This window comes from Parasteatoda tepidariorum, chromosome 3, assembly GCF_982258835.1.
Source record: "Parasteatoda tepidariorum strain Cologne lab strain chromosome 3, Ptep-v5.0, whole genome shotgun sequence".
Taxonomy (NCBI): Eukaryota; Metazoa; Arthropoda; class Arachnida; order Araneae; family Theridiidae; genus Parasteatoda; species Parasteatoda tepidariorum.
Window position 1 is genome coordinate 15,721,840 of NC_141757.1, and position 23,561 is coordinate 15,745,400.

Below are 23,561 nucleotides of genomic sequence, written 5' to 3' on the forward strand. Positions count from 1 at the left end.
TTTCATCACTTTGAAGAAATTTTTGCTTGCAGCATATATCAGGCAATGGCTTAGCCCGAAGTAAAGAAAGTTTTGCTATACATGAGATTTTCCAATTTTTACATAAATTACAAACGGAGAAATTTGTTTTCGTACACCTTATGACAAAAAATTTAGCAAGAAATTTATAACTTGTCACAGTTATTTCGGTTATTATATGTAACAATTGCACTCAAAAGTTCGTTTTACAATTTTTTTTAGCAGCTATGGACATTTTTATTAAAAAACTAATATTTTTGTCCTACTTCTTTTTGCTATAAGTTTAGAGCTAATCAATAAAATTAAACAAAATTACAAAATTATTGCTTTAAGATTTGAGAAAAATTCGTTTAAAACTAATAACAATAATAATAATATTGTCGAAACAGGCATATTATTGCGGATGCATGGTTCAATTAAAAACTTCTATTTTTTATAGATTTAAATGTTATTAAGGCATTGCGATTAACCCTAAATTAGATATTGTGATATCTGAGGGTATTGCAGAATTTGCTTTGCTATGCATTTATTTCAATAATCTAAAACTGCTCGTATCTTTCATCTATTATATGATACATTAAAAAGGAGGAAATGTATAAAATGTTTGATTTCAAATCCAAGTTGGAAAAAAAAAGAAATTTTTGAAGAAATATTATATACTCTTTTTTTTCCTCCACTTGATCAGTTTCTTTCTGACAGATTAAATTAAAGGCTAATACCATTGAATAAACATGAAGTTCAATTTATTCACTTCAGTTCGCTATAAATAACGTCAGCTTATATCGACTTGTGACATTTGTTAATATGCATGTGTATTTTGTTGACAGGTGCGCTCAACACAAATAAAAACATTTCGTAGATATGGAAAGATAGAAAACATGGCTTTTTCTAAAGTATTATATTACCCAAATAAAAGTGTCAAAAATCTGTCAGTTAAATTAAAACAAACTTCACGAAGCATATTTTTGAAATTCCAAAAGTATTAGAGATTTTTTTCGTACGGTAAGTATTATACTATTTTCCTTTTCCGACGTCTTAAAGGTGAATCATTCATAAAAACTTAGTCTTTCATATCTGAAATGTGTAATGGAATAAAATTTACAGGTCGTAGTAATTAAAAAAAAAAATAAACGTTTGTTTGAACCAGTTATGGAAAGTCTTGTTTAAACAAAATAAGACTAATGTGGTCTAGTTGTTAGTGCTTGTAATTGCATACGCAGTTGAATTTCGATAATATGAACTTCTTGATATCGCTAAAATCTAAAATAATTACAAAAAAACGTTTGTTTCAATCAGTTATGGTAAGTCTAGTTTAAAAAAACTAGGACTAATGTGGACTAGTTGTTAGTGGTGCATATGCAGTTGGATTTCGATAGTATGAATTTCTCGATGTCACTAAAATCTGAATTTGCTACACATTTGTTAAACTGTTATTATAAAAGAATTCGGCCGCATATATTTTTGGTGGCCCTCAGTACGAAACTGAAAAGTAAATTTCAGAGCATAAATTGTTTTTATGCCATGGTCTAAGGTTACCAGATTTAACCACATTCACCAAATTTTATTACGTATTTTAAAACACCATCTTTTGTTGTTAATTGTACCGAAAAAAGTACTTTAGTAAAAATTACCGAGCTTTTCGGTGTTCCAATAAGGCCAGGAATACGGTAAATTTTACCATATTATAGTAGTTTTAACCATGTTTCTTTAGTTTTGACCATATAGTTTACCATATTTTTATAGTTTTGACCAAATTTTATAACGTATTTTAAAACAATATATTTTGTTGCTAATTTTACCAAAAAAATGTGCTTTGGAAAAAATTATCGAGCTTTTTGGTGTTCCCATAAAGCCATAAACGCGGTAAATTTTACCATATTCTAGTAGTTTTTACCATATTCCTTTAGGTTTGACCATACTTTTCTTCTCAGTGAAATACATACATATTTGACCTTTAGATTAAGAGTTATTCAGATTGTTTTCTCTTTGATTTTGTGTGCTTTACAATAAGTGAAACTGGATAATAATTTATAGCCTAATCAGAATTCTAGTAACTAGGCTTTGAATACTGAAACCAAAATTTAAAAACTATGTTTAACAGGAATTTAAATAACACATATGTGTCCGATTTACCATAATTGATCTTAAAAGCTGTCGTGAAAGCGTGAAAAGAAATTTAAAGTCCAAAGCCAGGAACATTTTTATTCTAAATTGGCAATTAAAGATAGTGATATTCAGAATAAATCAGAATTAATTGTATAAATTCTTACTTGCTATGAAAATGCATCACAAAAATGCTATTTTGTTGTTGTTGTTGTTCTTTCTTATCCTCTAATTGTCTGACGAAGTCAGACAAGATCCAGTAGGTTGTTGACCCTTAAAAAGTCGATGCTATTTTGTAAACAGAAAAAATGTTGTGTACTTTATATTGAGGGCAATTTCTAAATTTTGTTTTCAAAATTTAATGTTGTCTTGAAAATTGTTTTACAACGAAACATTTCATTATTACATATCAATTTGTATTTATAAAATATATATAGTAATAATAATTGGTAGTGACGAGGAAGTTATGATTAAAATCATCAAAGCCTGTTGCATTGCCGAATTTAACTGGGAGAATATAAAAAGAGACAATTAGAAACACTTTGACGTCAATCATGTTGGATTTGATGTTTTTAAACCTGTATTTCTCAATGCTTAAAAAATTTTATTTAATCGCGATTCTTAGTATGCTTTTTTTTACTTAATTTTTCACAGGGGACTCTAAAAAAAAACATCCTACATATTTATGTTGAATCTAAATAAATAGAGAGCTATTTCAAATTAACAGACATATTATGATTTTAAATGCCTTTTATTCCAAAATTTATATTAATGGTTTTCATAGATACCATTGACGTTTTCTACAACAGGAATGTTAGAATCGGATGCAAAGTATTAGGGGCCTGAAAATATAAAAATCACACATTTCCTGCTAGCTCCCCGCATTTTTTCTAAGGATTTTGAGAGGTAATAAAAACAAGACACCATAAAGAATCCAGGAAACTTTCGGAATTTTTTTCTTAATAAGTTGTTGTTTTCCCGAAATGATTGTACGTCATTTCTAAAAATAACCTTTTAATTAGGATATTGGATATTTATGGTTTTTGTCAAATAATAAACCTTCTACTTCCTTAAGCTATGATTCGATATGGGAAGACCCCTTGTCAGACATTCTCTCTCTCTCTGTATACAAAATTAAATACAAAAATTAAATACTTTTGTATTAATAAAAGAATTAAAACTCCTTCGTTTTCATAAAATGTCTTTGTTAAAGAATAAGCGTAGAGAGATTCTATTTTGGGAATTCAAGGCTGAAAACATACCATTGAAATATAAATAGATTTATATTTCAAAGGAAGAGTTATTTATAGAATCGTGCCCTTTTTCAATTCCATATAAGGAAGCAGAAATGATTTTCCTTAATGCGTAAGGAAAGAAGGAAGGTACGAAATGTGCCTTTTTACCTCAAATCTATGTTGGTATAAAACGTAAGAACGCATAGTTTTGAGTGTCCTTTTCATCATGCTTTGATCCTGATAAGCTGTTCAGGAATTGTCAGAAGTCTTGTCCATTCCCCTCCCATAGGGAGTGTGGACGTGAACTGTTAGCATTACCAGCCTATATTTAAATAAACCCGTTTAGAACGTATGATGGCTTAAGACTGCAATTATTTCAAGCTAAATGCAACACTGATAACAGGGTTGGAGCCCTGTTATTACATACATATATATATATATATATATATATATATATATATATATATATATATATATATATATATATATATATATAATGTACGAGCAGCTTCATTATTTTTACTCGGCTGAAACCAGTTTGCACTTGTTTACGTTTCCGTATTAATTGGTTAATATTGTAATGAAATGCGTTAAAACTAAATATAAATGGGAAATACATAAAAAATCTCCTGAATGAAAACCCATTACATGTATGTTTAAATATAAAAGTATGGCATATAAACTTGTGCAAAACATGTAATTACTAAAAAAAAAAACTACAGTGTGTCTAATGATTTGATCTAATTATTACAATATACTCATATACTACCTGATATAATAAATATTCCATATTTATCTAATATATCGTTCAATTTATCCAATAATCAAATTTATATTATATATCGTCTAATTTAACCCATTGATACACGAACGTAAACAAGTGCAAACCGGTTTCAGTCGCGTAAATACAATAAAGCTGTTTTAGTATCACCTGATAATTAAGATTTTATATAGAATTTTATTGTGCGTCTAATAATTTGGTCAGAGACTTGCGAGTGATTGACATGTATTTGATGTATCTAAATTTTTCTTATCCGCACGTACCAGTTATTCCCACTTGAGGAAAAAAATTATATGTGTAGTTAATTAAAATACAAGTTACAACGCAGACAGGTTTAGTTTGCCAGCAATAAATTTCAACCATTGCCACCATCAACAAAACCACCAATTATTCTTCCAAAAAAACATTCATTCCGCATTCGACACCATTTCAATTTCCATGTACAGCATCACGAAAGAGCGTGGAATTAATTCCCATGGCAATAACTTTCTGCAGATAGAATATTGAATATAAGAAAGGGTGGTCGTAGGGTGGGAATCATGGTATGGGGAGAAGAGAAGAAAATGTTATTGGGCTTCAGAGATCAAAAGCAACGATGAAGATTGGCAATGTGCCCACCACTCTTCTTTTTTTTTTGTTCCTACTCGGGGGCTCCTACTTTGTTGCTCATCCAGTAAACATTCCATTCGCTTCTTTTCGGCTTGTGGGGGGTGGCCGAGGACCCTTGCAAAAGATGGTGCACTGGGTAGAATGCAGACTTTCTTTCCTAGTCCGAGTGTGTTGTGGAATGTATGGAATGGTCACTTCGTTTTATTTCTTATTTATTTTATTTTGTTGTTGTTGTAAAAGACACTCAAGAGGCTGTTCCGGAGAAAGTGTCGTTAAGGAGTTTCTTGTCGTTAGGGGTTGAGTCGTAACATTCCTGAAAAAGAATTTTTTTTTTCTAGTTTCTTTCTTCCTCGCGGCTTTGCTCATCTAACTGAGAAGAGTGTTTTCAGTATTAAAAGGGATTTCTTTGACATTTCTTCTTTTTTGTATCGCTTGATATCTAAATATTGGCAAACCTAAATGATATCTTGTTAGACGTTGAGTTTAAAACTGAATAAAATTTGTTGATCACCAAATATGGGAATTTACATAAAAATGGTAAACTGCAAAAATTTTATCAGAACAGCGCTGCTGCATAGCTGCAAATCGTGAGAAAAGGCAAAATTAAAAAATAGAGTAAAACATTTAAATACAAACGCTTAAGATATCAATTTAAAATCACCTTGCTTTATACATTGTAAGAAAAAGTTATGGTCAAAATTAACACTATATGACAAAATTTAACGTGTTTCTGGCTATATTTAAACTTCAAAAAGCTCGGTAACTTTAGCCGAAGTGCTTTGGTAGTGATTTTGACAAAATTAATGATAAAATAATGTATGATATAATTTGGAAATATATCGTAATTTTATCCAGATACGCTAGAGCATGTCGTAAAAACCATTTATTTAGTTTAATTTACTTTTCATTTTGTATTTTTGTATTGTATTTTTGTAAGTGGCAATAAAAATTATTTTGAAGACTACAATTTCCATTAACCGTTACCATATGAATAATTTAAATACCGTATATTTTGGTATATTTTAAACTAGTTTAGGTTTTTTTTTCTTTATCGAAAACATGTTATGGTAACTTCAAAATAATTTTTTCTCCGTGTAAAATACCATTATCATAATCAGTATTTCGGAACAGACAATATTTGCTGTTATGTCGAAAAAAAGAAAAAAAAAGAAAAAGAAGTTGCAGGGTCAACGCAAGCATGCATTTCATTAACACACAGCTTATTTCAAAAAGTAGTCTTTCAAGAATCGTTTGAATCGATATTTAAACCAAATGAGTGTGAAATATTCCTTTTAGTTTATTATGTAATCAGTAAATGTACTTTGAGAAACAAAAATTTTTTGAAAAGAAAAATGAAAGAGTTGTTTCCCTTTAAAGCTTCTAATATATCAAAGAGCAAAAAATATTTCTAACTATCTTTGTAAACATTCCATATTCGTGCTATGTAATGGTGATATTATTTAACGTTTTGAGTTCATGTAAAATTATAGGCAAATATCACGCACTTTTTCCAATTATGCATAAATTATGAATGAATCTATATATTTGTTTTTTTAATGTTACCTTTTATTTGCATTGAAGTTGATTTAAAAACAAATACTAAACACAATCAGAAGAGGAATGGTTGCAAAATAGCAACCTACGTGATAAAACAGTTAGTTTTTTTTTTCAATTAAGTAATGAAATATTTATACAATTTTGTCTATATCGACTTAGTTGCGGAGACATTAACTATTGAAAATAAAAGTTTTATTAAGAAAAAATTTAAAAAAAATCGAAAATAACAACTATAGTTAGAAGAATAGTATTAATAAAACTAAAAATTAAAAATATATATTTATGAAACAATTTTTATTAGGGTACAAATTGCTGTCTTAAAAAATATTAGATTTTTGGAATATAATAATCAAAATTAAGGAATTTTTAGATATCCTTTTAAATTGCGAATACTAAGCATTTTATTAAGGAAAGAAATATAGAATTGTATAAATACATCACTCAATTTACTGCCAACAATGCCTTTTTCGTCTGTGTATAGAAATTGACGAAGTATAGAAATTGAGTATAATTGACTGACTGAAGTATAGAAATTGACGATGCTTACATATATGGATATTATAATTTTTCATGATTTGTAATTGAAAAATTACTTTAAAAAAGATTAAATAATATTTTATGTATAATTTTCTAACATCAAAAACTAACTGTATCAGCCTATTTGATGAATGTCGTTTAGGAAATCGTTCTTGTAAGTTAAGGACATGAATAAAAAAATCTGGTAAAATTAGTAGGTAACGTAGAGTAGGTAACGACATTTCTGGTTAAAAAAATACCTCACAATTCTGGTATTAATATCCAAATATACGGTATTTAAACCATTCATTGGGCAATTCATTGCGTTGAAATGGTGCAGTTTACTAGAAATTCTGAGCTTTTAAAATTGTAATTCTTATTACCACACATTTAGTAAAATATACAAAATTCAAAAGTAAATTAAGCCAAATTAATGTTTTTTTATGTAAGGCTTTGAGGTATCCTGATGAAATTACCGAATTTTACCACATTTACCATATGTTTTCACTTATAATAAAACGGTATTTTGATGTTAATTTTACCAGAATTATTACCTAAGTGCTTTGGTAAAAATGATGGTATTCCCCTAGACCTAAAAACAAAGTAAATTTACCATGGTGGCTTTCAACATACTTTTTTCTCAGTGGTTAATTAAGTTATATATATATATTTTTAAAAACTAAACAGCATTACGTTTCAGTTCCTTTTAGTCCCATTTCTGTTTTAGTCTGCATTGAGTTTAGTCTAAATCCCAATAAAAATTGTAAAACACGGAACTTTAACAAACTCTTACAAGGCTTTTGTTTCTTTAACGATACTGAACTTTAACTAATAAACAGTTAATGCTTAAAGAAAGAAAAATACAATATTTTTTATTTATTTGCAATCTATTTCATAAAAATGCATTGCAAATGTTCTTTTGGGTTTCATATTTTTTCCTGATTTGACTAGACTTATCTTTTAATTTCATTCCACTGTTTATAAAGTACAAATCGGTAAAACAGTGTTTTAATATCAATATATAGTTTATTTATCTCCGTTTTACAAGAATTTGCTTAAAAAATGTTAGAACTAGTGAATCAAAAATTGTCAAACAGACATGTTGTTTAGTATCTCGTACATAGAATAACGATATATGACGAAAACTGGGGTGAATATTGATTTACGAGAAAATATTCTAAATTGTGGTTGTTTTTAGAGCTTTATATTACTATATTAATTATAAATTTGATGACGGAAAAAATGTTTAAATAAGTCGATTTGAAAAAAGCATGAAATATTTCACAAAGAACTGATTTTTTATTTATTTATTTAGCTACCAAAATAAATGACAATATTGAATTAAAAATACTTATTATTACCGAAAAATATTACACATAAATAAAATACTTATTACGTAATTATAATTTGTTTACAATATGGCTTTTAAATAACATATTACTTATCGTTTTAATCATATCATTTAATTTCTTAAATATAATAATTATTATAGTGGTAAAAACATTCATTTAACTTTAAAAAAATCCCATTCATACTAATTGATTTATTAAAAAACCAGAAAAAACTGATTTTTTTAAAAACTAATTATGACATTTTTTTTCCTGCATATTTTTATTTGTTTCTTTAAGAATAAATAAGTTATAATCCGTAATTATAATTTGCTTGCAACATGGCGTTGAAATAAAATATTATTTCGCTTCAATTGTATCATTTTAATTCTTTTTAAATTTCTAACGCATAATAAATATTTCAGTTTTTATGACAACTTAGAAAAAAATACCCCTTAATAATAATTAATTTAAGAAAATAAATCATAGAAAGATATTTTTTTAAAAAAATAATTACTGCATTTTTGTAGTATATATTTTTATTTGTTTCCTTAAGAATGAATAGAACATACTAAGTTGTCTGGTAAAATCAAGGTTTTTTAAAATCAAAGTTGTATCGATTTAAAAAAGCAAATAGGTTTTTGTTTTTGATAGTTCTTAGTGATATATTTCTTTAAATTGTTGGTTTCTAAGTGATCGATATCTTAACTATTCATTTTCAGAAACAGTTTGAATTACTTTCGAAGAAAAAATCGTTTGAAGACGTAATGATTTTATCTCTCTCAAAAAAAAAAAAGAAAATCGTGGAACCAATTTAACATTCGCGAATTAGAACTAAAATAAAAAGGAAACGTTTCGTCTCTCTTCCTATTTAGCATGGCTTCTCCTTTCTGCAACTGCAATATCAAATTCAATGCACGTAATCAGAATTGCGGTTGCATCGAAAAAAGTTCGAAATTGAGGGAGAAAGTTTCCAAAAATTGACTCCGTTTTTCAGAATTTCCATCAAGTATGCTGGATGAGAGGAGACTCTTTTTTTTTCGAAAAATAGTAAGAGATACATTGCAGCCTGATGCAAATATGCAACATACCCTCTTACAAAAAGTCACCATTTGTTTATTTGCAACTGAAAAGAATAAGTTTAGGCAACAGCATAAAGGAAAAATTTCTGCTTTTTCGATTGTTAGAAGAGACGTGAACGAATTATTAATTTTTTTAGTTCCCGCTTTTAAATTTGTAAGAATTCCTCTCGTCGGAGTTTTGCTTTTAGCGCTGGTTTTAAAATTTCGTTCAATTCAGCGATTTGAAATGCAGTGAAAGAAAAAGTGTATGTATTGACTTCCAATATTTTATAAGTGAATAATAAAACTTGAACATTGAATGCTAAAAAAAAAGTTGCGAATTGTTTGAATGTTTTTTTCTCTTTGGTTTTTTTTAGATGTTCGCAGTTTCATTTCTTTCCGAACTAAATAATAGTTTTAGTGTAATAAGAAGGAGTAGTTTTGTTAACGAAAAAAATTACACAACACGAAAAAGTATTCGTGGATCTAAGTATTATATTAAAATATATTTTTCGCTTCTTCTATTCAAAGAAAAGATTGTTTAGTGTTAAATCCTAATACCGATACCTTCAACCACAACATTGAGCAATGTTGCTGAAACATTAACAAGGAGATATTTTGAACATCATTTTTTATTTAAGTTGAACCACATGCTTCTAAAATATTTTTTTAATGGCGGGCACTTGTAACTATTGTCCACTGGCCACAGAAAGTGCCAGAACTGCTAACTCTCTTTGTATTACCCAGTGGGCACTTGTGGCGAAGCCACGGCGGTGGAGCAGCGTCGCCCACGTCACACTACCACAATCCGTTTATAGGGCGGGTCATATTCACACACAAAGGAGAAATGACATAGAACACAGATAGAGAGAAAGAAACATCCACGCCTTGCCCGGGATTCGAACCCAGAACCTTTCTGATGCAAGGACAGTTCCCTGCCCCCTACACAGGCCGGTCGGCCTTCTAAAATATAGAATCGTAACATCGACCTTGAACCATAAAAACAGTGCGAATTTGCTACATCCTGAACAAAGCTACTTAATACACTGTTGAAAATTCCGAGCCATGTTGCATCAAAAATTTTTATTCATTTGCTGGCTATATAAAATGGAGCTCGATTTTACGACATTTTGAAATTTTCATTCGCTCCAAATATTAGTAGACGGTTGCACACCAAAAGTCGGTGTTATGAGGAAACAAAACACCTATTTTCATTCATTCTCATTTTTTTTTCTTTTATAAAAGCAGAGGAAGGTTGCATCATTATTAGGTATTTTTAAAATGCTCAAATGCAGGCAAAGGTAGCTGTTTGCCGTAACAAAACTGTTTACCGTAAGAAGTTATATTATGACATACCTCTAACCATTTTATATACCTAACACCAAATTTAAAAAGGCAACATTAAAAGAAATGAGCTTTAATAAATGCAAATAAGCCATTTACCTACAGTTATCTACCTAAGTAAGTAGAGACTTGAAAACAACATGCATGAGTCGTTCAGATACACAGAGATCGAGTTGTAAAGAAAACATAGCATTGTAAACAAATATCGTTCAGTTTACAGTTTTTTACCAAATATTGGTAAAGTCAGTTGCACTATGGAAGTATTTCTCGGTCATATTTCACTGTGATATCGCACTGTCCAAACAATAATTTCTCACAGCCCTAGACTCCTACAAAAGAACGTCTTTGCTTCATAGCTACTTCGTGCAAACTTTTACCAATTCTTATTCACTACCTCTACACTTGATCACCACTCCCTATATATATATATATATATATATTTATTTGTTCCCGTAACTTCGCATTTTACATATTACGATACATCTACATTTTTAAAAATATCGAAGAACAAGAATTGTGCGAAATTATTAGTGTGAAAAACAATTAGAACAATTTTTAATAATTTCTAAAATTCATTATTATTTTTAATAATGATCAAACATTTTTTTTGAATTGTTAAGTTTACAAATTTTTACATAGTATTATATTATATAATTTAAACTGGAACACTACGAAATTGAACAAAATAGGTCGAATGGTTTCTTGGTATTCCAATTTCAAGTACTAGTCTATTATTTCTCAGAACTGACCAACTGATTCTCTTCGAATTTTGGACTTCGTCTTTTAAAATTAAGTTGATTAAATTGATGTGAAAATTGACACGTCATACAATTCAATTTTTTTTTGTTGGTTTCCAATAAATTAAATAATAAAATCAGAACGATAATTAGCAAAAGTAATTTTTTTACGGGTGCATATCTGAGTAAGCAGTTTATTAGAATTGCTGCAAGCAATGTTTTTTCTTCCTTTTTTTTTTTTTTGATAGGCTTCATTTTTTTCAGAAGATATGGCGAACTAAGCAAAAATGTATTTATAGTTAAGGGGCTCAAACTTTCGACCGTTCTCTTGTCTAAACTGTTATTACCATACATTTCCGTAATACCTCAACTATTATTTGTCTGAAACCATATTTTACTAATTGCGACTACCCCTACAATTTGAGGGTAACGAAAATCTATTGAAATTGAATATCTGTTGAAAACAAAGATATATTTGAACAGAGAAATTATGGCTTGGCACTTGGAACTATTGTCCATTGTTGTATTGTCCAATAATTTAATGGCTTGGCACTTGGAACTATTGTCCATTGGCCTCAGAAAGTGCCAGAACTGCTACCCTCTTCTCGTTACCCAGTGGGCACCTGCGGCGAGGCAACGGTGGTGGAGCAGCGTCGCCCACGTCACACAGCCATAAATCCGTTTACAGGGCTGGTCACATTCACATAATCACACACACAAAGGAGAAAAGACATAGAACACAAAGAGAGAGAAAGAAACATCCATGCAAAGAGCTGGATTCAAACCCGCAGCCACTGGCTCCGCAGTCAGGCACGCTAACCGCTCGGCCACCTAGCCGGCGTACAGAAAAAATCCAATCATTAGATCAAAAGTTATTCAGGATGTTAGCCTTTCTATTTTGCATTATATATTTAGACTGAAACAAATTTTGCATAATATGTCAATATTCTATTTAAAGTTGTAGATTATGTGTAGGTAAGGCGCAGAATACGCGCAAGTATTGTTCTATTATTTTAAATTACACAAATTAAAAAATGAGCTACATAAAATAAAAACAGGCAAAACCAGAACTATTTTAAATTTGCCATATTTAATTAAAACTCAAAATTCAAATAAATTGTCTTTTCTATTATTTGAGCTCAACTTTTGGTAGTATATGCTTAGAAATTATATTCCAAACAGAAGAATTGGGAGAACGTTTAAGATTTAATATAAATCAGAATTTCCAACTAGATTTTCAAATACGAAAATACTTGTGTTAATACAAAGCGAACTTTCTTTGAACTTAATTACCTGACCAATTCGAGTCGGAGTTTCTAATTATGTTGCGTCCCGAAAAGTTTCTAATGAATCGAAATCGAACAAATAAATCTTACTTTGTCATTTTATTTCCAAACAAGTTCAGACTAGTTTGCTTAACTACATCAATTGAATTATTTTATTCTTTTTAAGTTAAGAGTAATCCTGAAACGGAATGTATAAAAAGCATGTGTTTCTAGTCAGGATCCTCAGTTTTTTAAGTTCGTAGAAAGTAGTTACAACTACAGTAAGTAGGGAAGATTTGTTACATTTTTTAATTGTAATTCTTACAGTTTTGAGGTTGTTTTTATCTATTTTTAATTATCAAACTTTACTTGTTTCTAAATAATAAGCTTCTTTGTATTTGCTGTTTCTGAGATGTTTGTCTGAACATTATACTATTACGTTTACTTGTTTCCGCATTTTCAATACGTAGCAGAGATAGTTAAAGTTTTTAAAGTTCTTTAGACAACTAAAGCAAATAAATAAGTACAATGAAATTATTTAATTTAAGAGAATGAAATTTTAGAGAATGGATTTTTTTTAATTTAAGAGAATTTGATTTAATGCAATTATTTTATTTAATTTACAAGTTCATTTTTATTTATTCATTTATGAACGGAAATGATCAATTGAATAAATTAAAAAGCAAAAAGCTTGTATTTTATCTATTAAAATGTTACAAATGATAGTGAAAATCTAAAGAGAAGTTAATTATAATTAAAAAATGATTTGTAGATTGACAGTTCAGTATAGCTTCAGTAAGGAAATAACCGTTCACTTCTCGCCACATGGCGAGTCAACAGAAAAAGTGGCGACTTAAATTAAATAAGCAACTGGTAGCCTTACCCCGTTAAGAATGTTTAATTATAAAAGTACATCAATGCAGAAAAACTCTGGAAAACAAAATTTTCATAATGTCGAATATCTCCATTTAAACTTTCTATCTTTCAGAATCCATCAATTTCAAGTGGAAAAATTCATTCTTTAAAAATTCAAATATTTCAAAGTTACAATTTGTACACTAAATGTTTTTTTTCTTCCCAAATATTTTTGAATAAAATTCTTTAAACTCTTAAGTTTAACTAAATTTTGTGACTTATTTATATTCATTTTATTTTTTATTGACTTTTTATGGCCATAGATTATTTCTCATATTAACTATTTTAAAAAGTGTAATTCAGCAATCGAGACTTTTAATAAACTAATAAAAAGCCTCGAGAAAGGCAAATAAATTATTGTAAGACAATTAAGAAAGTAACAAAGAATAAAATGAATGGTGAATATTGTAGGAAAATAGCTCCTTATAGAACATTTTATAAACATGACGACTTTGCTGAACATTACTTAATTTTTTTAATGTTTTTAATACTAATTGTAATGTAGGAAAATAATAAATAAATCCATATATATTTTTAAAAATATAAAATAGTGACTGTTTTGTGCCATTTGAATGAATGCGCCTTTTTTACGTGTTATTTTTGATGCCAGTGGTGATACTTTTTGCTAATAAATTATAAAGTACTAACTTTGGACAAATACAAACTTTTCCTTAGTCGATGCGTGAATAAGTTTAAAAGCAATTGCTATAAAATTTTACTTCATTTGGTTGAATGGTTTGTTTGACATGATATTAGTTTATAATACGTGGTTACTGGAATTTCGTGTTAATTTTTGTTTCCAGCTATTCACTTTAGCATCTAATAACTAAGCTTCGTCTATAAATCACTCTGAATGAATCTCTTTTAAAAATAAGAACATTTTTAAAAATGGAAAAGATTATAAATAGGTAACAATGGTCTCTCAACAAGAAAACCTCTCTACAGCAAATATTTCCTTATAACGACATTTTTAGAAAAAAATTTTTTACAAATAAAAATTATAGTTTAAAAATAGAAGAGTAAAAGAAAAATATATTTCCTATGTAAAAAAGTAGTATTCTCCCTATAACGAGTTTTGCCCGCTTGTTCTTTCAGACATAAATATTTTCAGACTTTCATTAATTTTGGAACTTTTCAATCTTCGTTGTTTTCCAAGCTTCAATTTTTTCAAACTTCCGTTCAAGTTTAGTTATTCTAATGTTATATTATAAAATTTTTAATTTATTATTTTAACCCACTGATGATTCTGCAAGTAAAAAAATCGTATTTTAACCTGCAGTCTTCTTCGTATTTTATTTTATTTCATTATATCCATCGTTGAACAGTCAACCCAACCTTTGGGTTTACGGCAACTAATGTTCAACTCCGTAGCCTTGTAATTTGGAACCCCATCCAGAAGACAAGGAACTTTCTTGATCAGTACCCCAAAGGTATTTAATTATTATGGGAACATGGAGGACTTTGCGACTCGAGAGATTTAACGTGCATCTGTCACCATTTACTACACGGGGAGTCTTCGGCCGGCTGAGATCGAATCCACGAACTCTTGGACATGAGCCTAGTGCCCTACCAACCAGGCTATCCCGGCCTGTCTTCTCCGTATACCAAAACCGATTTTCCCATGTTTTTAGATAGGGAAATAGCGTATTAGGGATAATCAATTTTGCCCATTTAGTAAACCGCTAGTGGGTTATAACACAAACATTAAAACTTCCGGAAAAGTTTAAAATTAAAGTAACCAATTACAGTTAACATTTTGTCTGTAGAATGATTTAAACTTGGCGCTGTTTTTAAGATAAAAATTGAGCTTTGTGATAATTTTTAACTTAACAATTACTTCAAAATATAAAAACTGGACTTTATATGTCATTTCAAAACTTAAATTATTTGGAGAAGAAAATTTAGCTTAATTGGCAATTGAGAAATCGGGTAACTTCCTTATTATTTGAAGTTAATTCAGCTAAATAGGAATATTTAGCTGAATCAAATACAGTTCTTTTTAAAACTCTAACCATAACGAAATGCTGCATTCATGCCAAAACATAACATTTATTAATGCATATTTTATTTAGGTAAACTCATTTCTTCAAATAATATAGAAGCTAAACATTAACTTTATGTTTACCCCATTATTTAAGTGGAAAATTTATCTTGAACAAGGAATAAATATGTGAAGATGAATGTTAACTCCACCACGAGTTAATAATTCAAAAACATAATTAGAATGAATATTTAATTTTTTTATGAATAATAATTTAAAGTTCTACGTATTTACTGAGATGATAATACAAATATTAATTTAACCTGCTTTTGAAATAATTTATGAACTGATTTATGAAAATCTGCGTATTTAAGCTTTTCTAAAATTAAACACTGAAAGTAATGCCCATTTATTTAACAAATTTTGAATAATTACAGTAAAAGTGAAATAACGATTTTAATTATTCATATTATTCATAATTATATTATTAGATTTTTTTTTTTTTAAAGTTAGAAAACGCCTCTAAATCCTAAATGATTTATCAAAATATATTTTCAGATTTCATTAATAAGTGTGATAAAAAATACAAATTCAAAAGACGAAAATTACTAAATTTAATGAAAATTAAATTTAACGAAATGAATTACTTAAATAATATTTTTATTGATTTTCTACGCATAGTTAAGAGTATTTATTTAAAGTAATGTTAGTGTTTCATTAATTTGAATTCAATTATTACTAAAATGAATACTATGCTCATTATATAAACAGCTAATTTACCTAGGTTAGTAAAATCTAAGTGTAAGTTTTTGATTAATGGTTAATTAAAATAATAAATTTTTTTTTGTATTAAATCTGATATCTTTAATTAAACGTTTGATTATGCTTATAAACTGGAAGTTTTAAATAATGTGTTCTTTAAATTGTCCAAAAGGCCAAGGTATAATTAATGTTAAAATGGTTATATGAAGGCAATTTTTTCTGAAGTATATGTCCATATTTTTTTTCCATCTTGTTATTATTGCTTTAATAAATTTCAAAATTCAGCGATATTAAATTTCTTTATTGTAATATAAATTTATAAAGGAATTCCGATGTTAAATTCTGATTTCATAGACTTTTTTATTTTAGTATTTTTGTGTTGTCTAATTTTTACGAATACCGTCATTCGGGGCTACTTTGTGCAGGATTTCGCAGTTTTTGAACTTTCACATGTAAAAAAACTATGCTAATTCAAACTTTAGTAAAATTTATCGATATTATATTCATAACTGGACTCAGACGAGTGAATTTGATAAATATTTGGCATTATTTGTATGTAATATTTACGAGTAATAAGTCAAAATATACCTTGCACAAAGTAGCCCCCAAATGGGGCTACTTTGTGCAGCGATAGGAATTCAGTTTAATAGTCATGTTTTTAGTAAAATATTGATATAAAATTGTTAAAAAAGTTAATTGTTGACATTTTAAAGACAAAAACATCAGGATATGTAAAGATATTAGTTTGAAAATAATTTTCAGCGTTAAAAAAACATTTTTTTGAAGAATTTTTTTCTTAAAAAGAATGTTTATTTCAAAACATTTGAGTTTAAACAAAAGAAAACCATATACATTTTTAAACATTGAAATGGATGAAATTTTAAAAATAATAATTATTACATATTCATTAACATTTATAAAATTGTTAAATTTGAACATAACGTCCTTGAATGAACATGACAGAACTTGCTCTTCAGTTTCTGTCAAAATTACCCGATGTCCTATAAAATATATTTTTATGTGTTAATCGTTTGATTAAGTCATTAGAAAAATCTTTGTAGAGGAAAAATAATAGTTTACCAGGAAGTTTCACGTGTTTCTTGTGAATTTTATTAGAGATAGTATTTCTGTGGATTTTGTACTTCCGAGAAGCTTCTGCAATCGACATACCACCAACAACTGCTTGCACACATCGTTGCAGCTTTTCTAAAGTGTAATCACGGTAGTTTCTCGTTCCAGGTATTTTTTTATAACGTCTGACCATTTTTCTGTCGAAAAAAAACGAATGAAACTTTGCACAAAGTAGCCCCAAAAATGCTTTTTTTTTTTCATTTTCCATTTATTTGTTATTAATTTTCAAATTTTTTTAACGCTAACGTGATATAATTGTTTATTAATATATAAATAAAAAATTTTGCTCTTACGACAATTTTTTTATCAACGTCTTTGCATTTCACAGCTAAAGTTTCCACTCACACTTTTCGACATCCGACGTCCTCGGAAAGTTGTTGGCATTGGATGAACGAAACACACTCTGAGATTGTCTTAAAATTCGAAAAAATGTTTGTAGTAATAGAAGAGACTTCTATCTTCAAATTCCACACATTTTTAACGTGAAATAAACATAATACTGAATAGCAGCACTTTGAAAATGCCAAATTCGAATTTGCACAAAGTAGCCCCCGCTGCACAAAGTATGACGGTACCCCTCGGGCGAAACTTTTTATTACAGAGTGTTTCGGAGAAGCCGCTTTTAATGTATATTTTTGGTATTCTTATTAAGAATAATGAAATTAAAATAACAACAATAAGAGTCGTAAGTTGATATTCAACTTTGGAAGAAAAAAAAAACGATTGAAATCTTACTGACAACAATTTGGAAATGCGAGTACGAAAAATACCAAGGGATTGCCGGAGGAAACAGAACATTATTAATGTGAACCTAATTAACTGACCTTATTAATGTGTGCAAAAAAAAATTAAAATCTTTCTAATATGTTTATAACCACAATAACTAACACAAATCGTATTTTAATTATTTTGTGAACTATCATTATGCACAGAAATGAAAAAAGAAAGTAATAAAGTAAAATGGACGAAAATTAAAATAAAAATACTCTTTTCGCATTAACTGTAAAGCGAGAATCAGCTACTGTACTTTACATAAAAAGTTGAAATTTTTTTTGTTGCCTTTAATGCTATTTTTCAGAATAATAAAAGTTGGTTTTTAACACAGTTAATAAAAGAAATTTATTAAAAAACATTTAAAAAGAAATATGAAAAGAAACTGCTGTGTTACTTATAATATATACAACTTCACCATGCGGATGTTAAAAGCATATTATTGGATTGCATTTCTATAAATTTTACCTTCACTGACATTACATATTTACATTGCATTATATATTCACTGACATTATATATTACATATTTTATTGCATATATATGGAAAATTCACATCTTTTATTGCATTAAACTTTCAAGACGTTTAAAAATAAGTTACGAAGCTTTCAAATTGTTTTGCAAGTAGCTTTGACTGTTAAAACATATAAATTATTTCGATAAACGCAGTTTTAATATTAACCTAATAGTATTACTTTATTGTATTTCTTTATCAATATTTAGTTAATTAATTGGCATCGAGATTTACGGTTAATGTACTGAAAATTTTATAATATTTTTGAGAAAAGAAATTAACAACAAGAAAAAGAACCTACAATACTAATGAGATCCACTTTTTCTTTTAAACAATTTTTAATATGCTAGATATTAGGCAGTAAATTTTGGATAGATAAGGTATAGTATCTCGAAATTGTTACACGTTTTAATTTAAATATTTACAAGAACTGTTTCGCCTTTTTAACGCATCTAACTAGATTATTATACTTAAATTGAATAATCAGAAAAATAAGGCGCAATTTGTTTTCAGTTTCTCATGATGTTTTTACCCTTTAAGCAATATTCATAGTTCTATTTGTTTCAATTTTAAATACGTCTAATCACATGTAAAATTCCTACAACTTCTAAATCTTCCTAAACTCACGACACCTTTCCACTTCTTAATATAAGATATTAAAAATGTTCCTTTTTTTTCTTAGAAACCAAAATAATGAATTTTGAACGAGCTTTGGCGCATTCGGTGATTCTTTTCCTTTGCTGGCTAACAGTTATGAGCCAAAGCACAATGGAAGAAGATCAAAACATTTCAGACAAGGTATGTACTTCTCTTCTTCACCAAGATTGTTCAGAAATTCATATCAAAATGTATATGAAAAGTACTGTTATGTTAAAGGGGGCCGTAAAAAATTGCCAAGTAGTGGGGATCGAATTTGGAACCACTAAAGTAACCTTTCATTTCAATGGTAAGTATAGGCAAAACTGAAGGCAGTGGTAATCATTCTTACAAAGATCAGTCGGACAAACGAGTACCGGGAAGTGGTACTTCACCATAAGAAAACTTAATTGTAGGGTTTACCGGGCAGTGGTACTTAACTTTAAAAAATTCAGTGTAGAAAACACCAGGCTGTGTCCCTTAAACTGAAAAAAAAAACATCAGTGAAGGGTAAACCAGACAAGGAACTCACTTTCCGTAATTTTATTTTATATTTTATATCCGTCGTTGAACAGCCTACCCAATTCTTGGCTTTACGACCCCTGATGTTCAACTCCGTAGCCTTGTAATTTTGAACCAATCCAGAAGACAAGGAAACGCCTGGATCAGTACCCCCAGAGGTATTGATTTGTTATGGGAACATGGAAGACTTTGAGATTCGACAGATTTAACGTGCATCAGTCACCATTTACTACCGGCGGGGATTGAACCCACGAACTCTTGGACATGGGTCCAGTGCTCTACCAACCAGGCTATCCCGGTCTCACTTTCCGAAATTAATCAGATTATTAAAAAAATAATGATTATTACTGATTTAATATTATTGTTTGGGGTTTGATTTATTGAAAAAAAGATTAAAAATCGCTAACACGGAACGGAAGGGTACCGTATGAAATTATATCTATCTCAAAAGAAATCAGTTGACATGGAAAAATTTAATGAGTATAATTTCACATTTAATTGTCGGGATATAATTTCAAATTTTTTATAATTTCCTTAGTTAAAGTTTTTATAATTTCTTTTTCTCTATTTATATACTACACAAAACTTATATTTCATCATATTCGTTTGTATTTTTGGAATATTTTAAGACTTTTACGTTTTGAGAGTATATTTTTTTATCTGCAGATGGAAATATTGTTAGATGGAATATTGCTGGAAAGAAATATTGCTAGAGAAAATTTTACCGCTGATGATAAACATAGATCAATTTAAGTAATCTGTTTTAATAAAAAGAATTATTATCTTAAAATTGTATAAAACGGTTATCAAAACAATTTTATAATTTTTTGTTTGAAATAAAATAGTTTAACAAGAGCAGGATTATTTATTTTGATATTGTTCGTAAAATAATAATTATAACAAAATAACAAGAGACAACAAAGTATTACTACTTACAGAACAAGATTATTTACTTTGATAATCATAAAATTCACCAGAGAATTTACAGAAGGAAATTAAAAACTTGTTCCTTTAATTTAAATTTGTTATAATTATTAAAGCGGATAAAGTAATAATAATCTAAAAGTAGTGTTAGTAAAGCGTCAGATAAATTTTTTTAAACCATTTTCATGAACTGCTTCAAGAATTATCAATTTTTTAGTGTATGCTTTAATTATTTGTTTTGCGCCTTAATACAAAAAAAAATATTAATTTGAGCATTTTTACTTTTCCCTGTAGAAATAATTTTTAAAAGCTGACTCATATTTAAATAGGAAAGACATCAAATATAGAATTTTCATCAAAATATCAATTAGTAAGATGAAAATAAACATTAACAGAATGTTAGACTTATTTGATCTGTTTTGTAGTGATAAAAATTTCATTTTTCACTTTGTTTGCGTTATCAATAAATTAGATAAAAATTGTAAATTTTGCATCCATCTGTTTTTATAATTTATAATATGTTTTATATTTGCAGTGAATAGTATTACATAGTTTTTAAATAATTTTGATTAAAAAACTGAAAATTTATTACATTTTTAACATTCGTTCTTTCTAAAAATAATGTTTACTTTTTTTATTGAATGATATCGTTAGACAGTAAATAGAAATGCGTTTTTACCCATATTTGCAAAAACTATATAATTCAAAAACTATTTGTCGTGATTTTAGAAACTACTTTTATTAATATTATTTGCTTTGCCCTAAAAAATTTCCAAAAAAAATTAATGACGTTAAAAGAAAATTTAAAAAGATAAAATACACGCCATTTGAAAGATTTATTTATTTTTACACGCCATTTTATTTGATAGAAATTTACATTACAATTTCTTCTCGAATACATAAACAAACATTAATCTAACCCTTATTCCATTCTTCAATTTTCATTTCAGTATTTTTATTGCAAAGTATAGATTCTCGTCTTTAATGCGAGGAAGGAAAAAAAAACATTAACTTATCTGAAATCATTAAATTCAGATAATAAAACATTTCAATTTTATTAGGTAAACCAAGAGATGTTAAACAGCAGGCTAGCTAAATATGGCCCAGACATGCGATCAGTTTTGAGTGGTTTGATTCGATTTCAACACGCAAAACGACCTGATGAATCCTACAGATTCCCCATGTTAAGTATCGCCAACAGAAGCAAAGGATCCGCACCAACTGTTGATGATCCCTTGGCGGCCGCTTTGGCGACAGGATTTCTCGGATCGAGAGGAAAGAGGAATGATTACGATGAAATCCCAGTGTTTGCTAATGGCTTCCCTGCTGGAAGAGGTTAAGCACAAAGAAAAGTCGATTAAGAGAAACTGACTGTGATGCCATTTTATTCAGACGTGAGGCCAGATGTGCTTTAGTTTCATGAATAAAATTTATGAAATTTGATTATAGTGTCCGCCGTGTCTTTTATTTTATTTGAAATTTTTTTTTATTCGAAAATAAAATTAAAGAAGTATTAATTATTTAAAGAAATTTTAAATTAACTAATAAATTTAGTCTTACTTTAATTTGTCTACATTATTCGACGCGCTATAAGATTCTATGTAAAATCTTAATTATCAGGTGATACTATACAGCCTTATTGTTTTTACGTGACTGAAACCGGTTTGCACTTGTTTACGTTCGTGTGTCAATTGGTGAAATGAGATATATAATATAAATTTGACAATTGGATAAATTAGACGATATACTATATAAATATCGAATCTTTTTTATATCAATCATTATATTAGTATATTATAATAATTAGATCAACTATTAGACGCACTGTAGTTTTTAATAATTACATGATTTGCACGTGTTTATAGGCAATACTTTTATATTTAAACATACATGTAATGGATTTTTATTCAGACGATTTTTTATTTACTGACATACTTTCTATTTGTATTTATTTTTAACGTATTGCATTACAATGTTAACCAATTGATACACGAACGTAAACAAGTTCAAACCGGTTTCTGTCTCGTAAAAGCAATACAGCTGTATAGTATCACCTGATAATTATAATTTTACATATAATCCTTTAGTACGTCTAATAAGGACTGTATGTATATGTTCGTCTTACGTAGTACCAAAACTATCGTTTTTTCCTAATCTAAGTTGGCAACAGTTGGGATGCCTGCAAGTAACGTTGTGTGGGTAGCTCTCTTGATTGGTTGATGAAGCGTGGCATTTATTTACGTTAGCTACAGTTCTTTACATTCTATTTCGAATAAGACAAGCCCGTCAAGTATTAATTCTCTTAAAAGCTGCATTCTATTTTCTTTCACGATTCTCTTACAAATATTTCAATTTTCTACATATTTCTTACTTAACACTAAGACAAGCATGAAGCGATGTAGAACATAAAAAAAAAACTAATTATGCATCGAAGTTGCCAGATGCACAAAACCAAAATATATCACGGCTATAAAAGAAATGCATTATCAAAAAATGAATATAAGTTTAAAAAGAAGAGGTAGAAGAGAAAGAACTGTATTTCAATAAATTACATATGTGATATGACACTGTATTGAATTAACTTCACGTTAATTAGCATTCTAACGTAGGAGGAGAAACTTAGCTCAACTGTAACGAGCAATTCTGCTTATAATGACTTTTGACAAGATTTCTAGTTAAGTATGACTTAATTGTGTTGTTTGGTAATAAATTTGAAAGATAAGAGTCTATAATCTTAACAACACTAGCTTACATTAGATAAGTTAAAAATGTTTAGTTTATTAACTTCGATTTTATTCAGTAAACGCTTGTTAGCCTTGTATATTAATCATTTTTATCCCCTTTTTTTTAA

General features: G+C 28.5%; 1 protein-coding gene across 2 annotated transcripts; it reads left to right on the top strand.

Annotated features, from left to right (window-relative positions):
* The first annotated feature begins 849 nt into the window (after positions 1–849).
* On the top strand, positions 850–22,153 carry LOC107439037 (uncharacterized). Of its 2 annotated transcripts, none has more exons than XM_016051502.4 (3): positions 850–1,020; positions 19,311–19,426; positions 21,772–22,153. In XM_016051502.4, exons 2-3 carry the CDS (start codon positions 19,322–19,324, stop codon positions 22,048–22,050), a joined length of 384 nt encoding a protein of 127 aa, XP_015906988.2. In that variant the 5' UTR covers positions 850–1,020; positions 19,311–19,321; the 3' UTR covers positions 22,051–22,153. The 2 variants fall into 2 exon arrangements, with proteins under 2 accessions (XP_015906988.2, XP_015906986.2); XM_016051500.4 differs by lacking the exon at positions 850–1,020 and adding an exon at positions 12,713–12,835.
* Positions 22,154–23,561: the final 1,408 nt, after the last annotated feature.

Bases quoted from the DNA above. Each gene is read 5' to 3' on its own strand.
- LOC107439037 (XM_016051502.4), top strand. From the start codon at position 19,322: ATGAATTTTGAACGAGCTTTGGCGCATTCGGTGATTCTTTTCCTTTGC. The intron at 19,427-21,771 runs GTATGTACTTCT...CAATTTTATTAG, and splicing joins ATCAAAACATTTCAGACAAG to GTAAACCAAGAGATGTTAAA.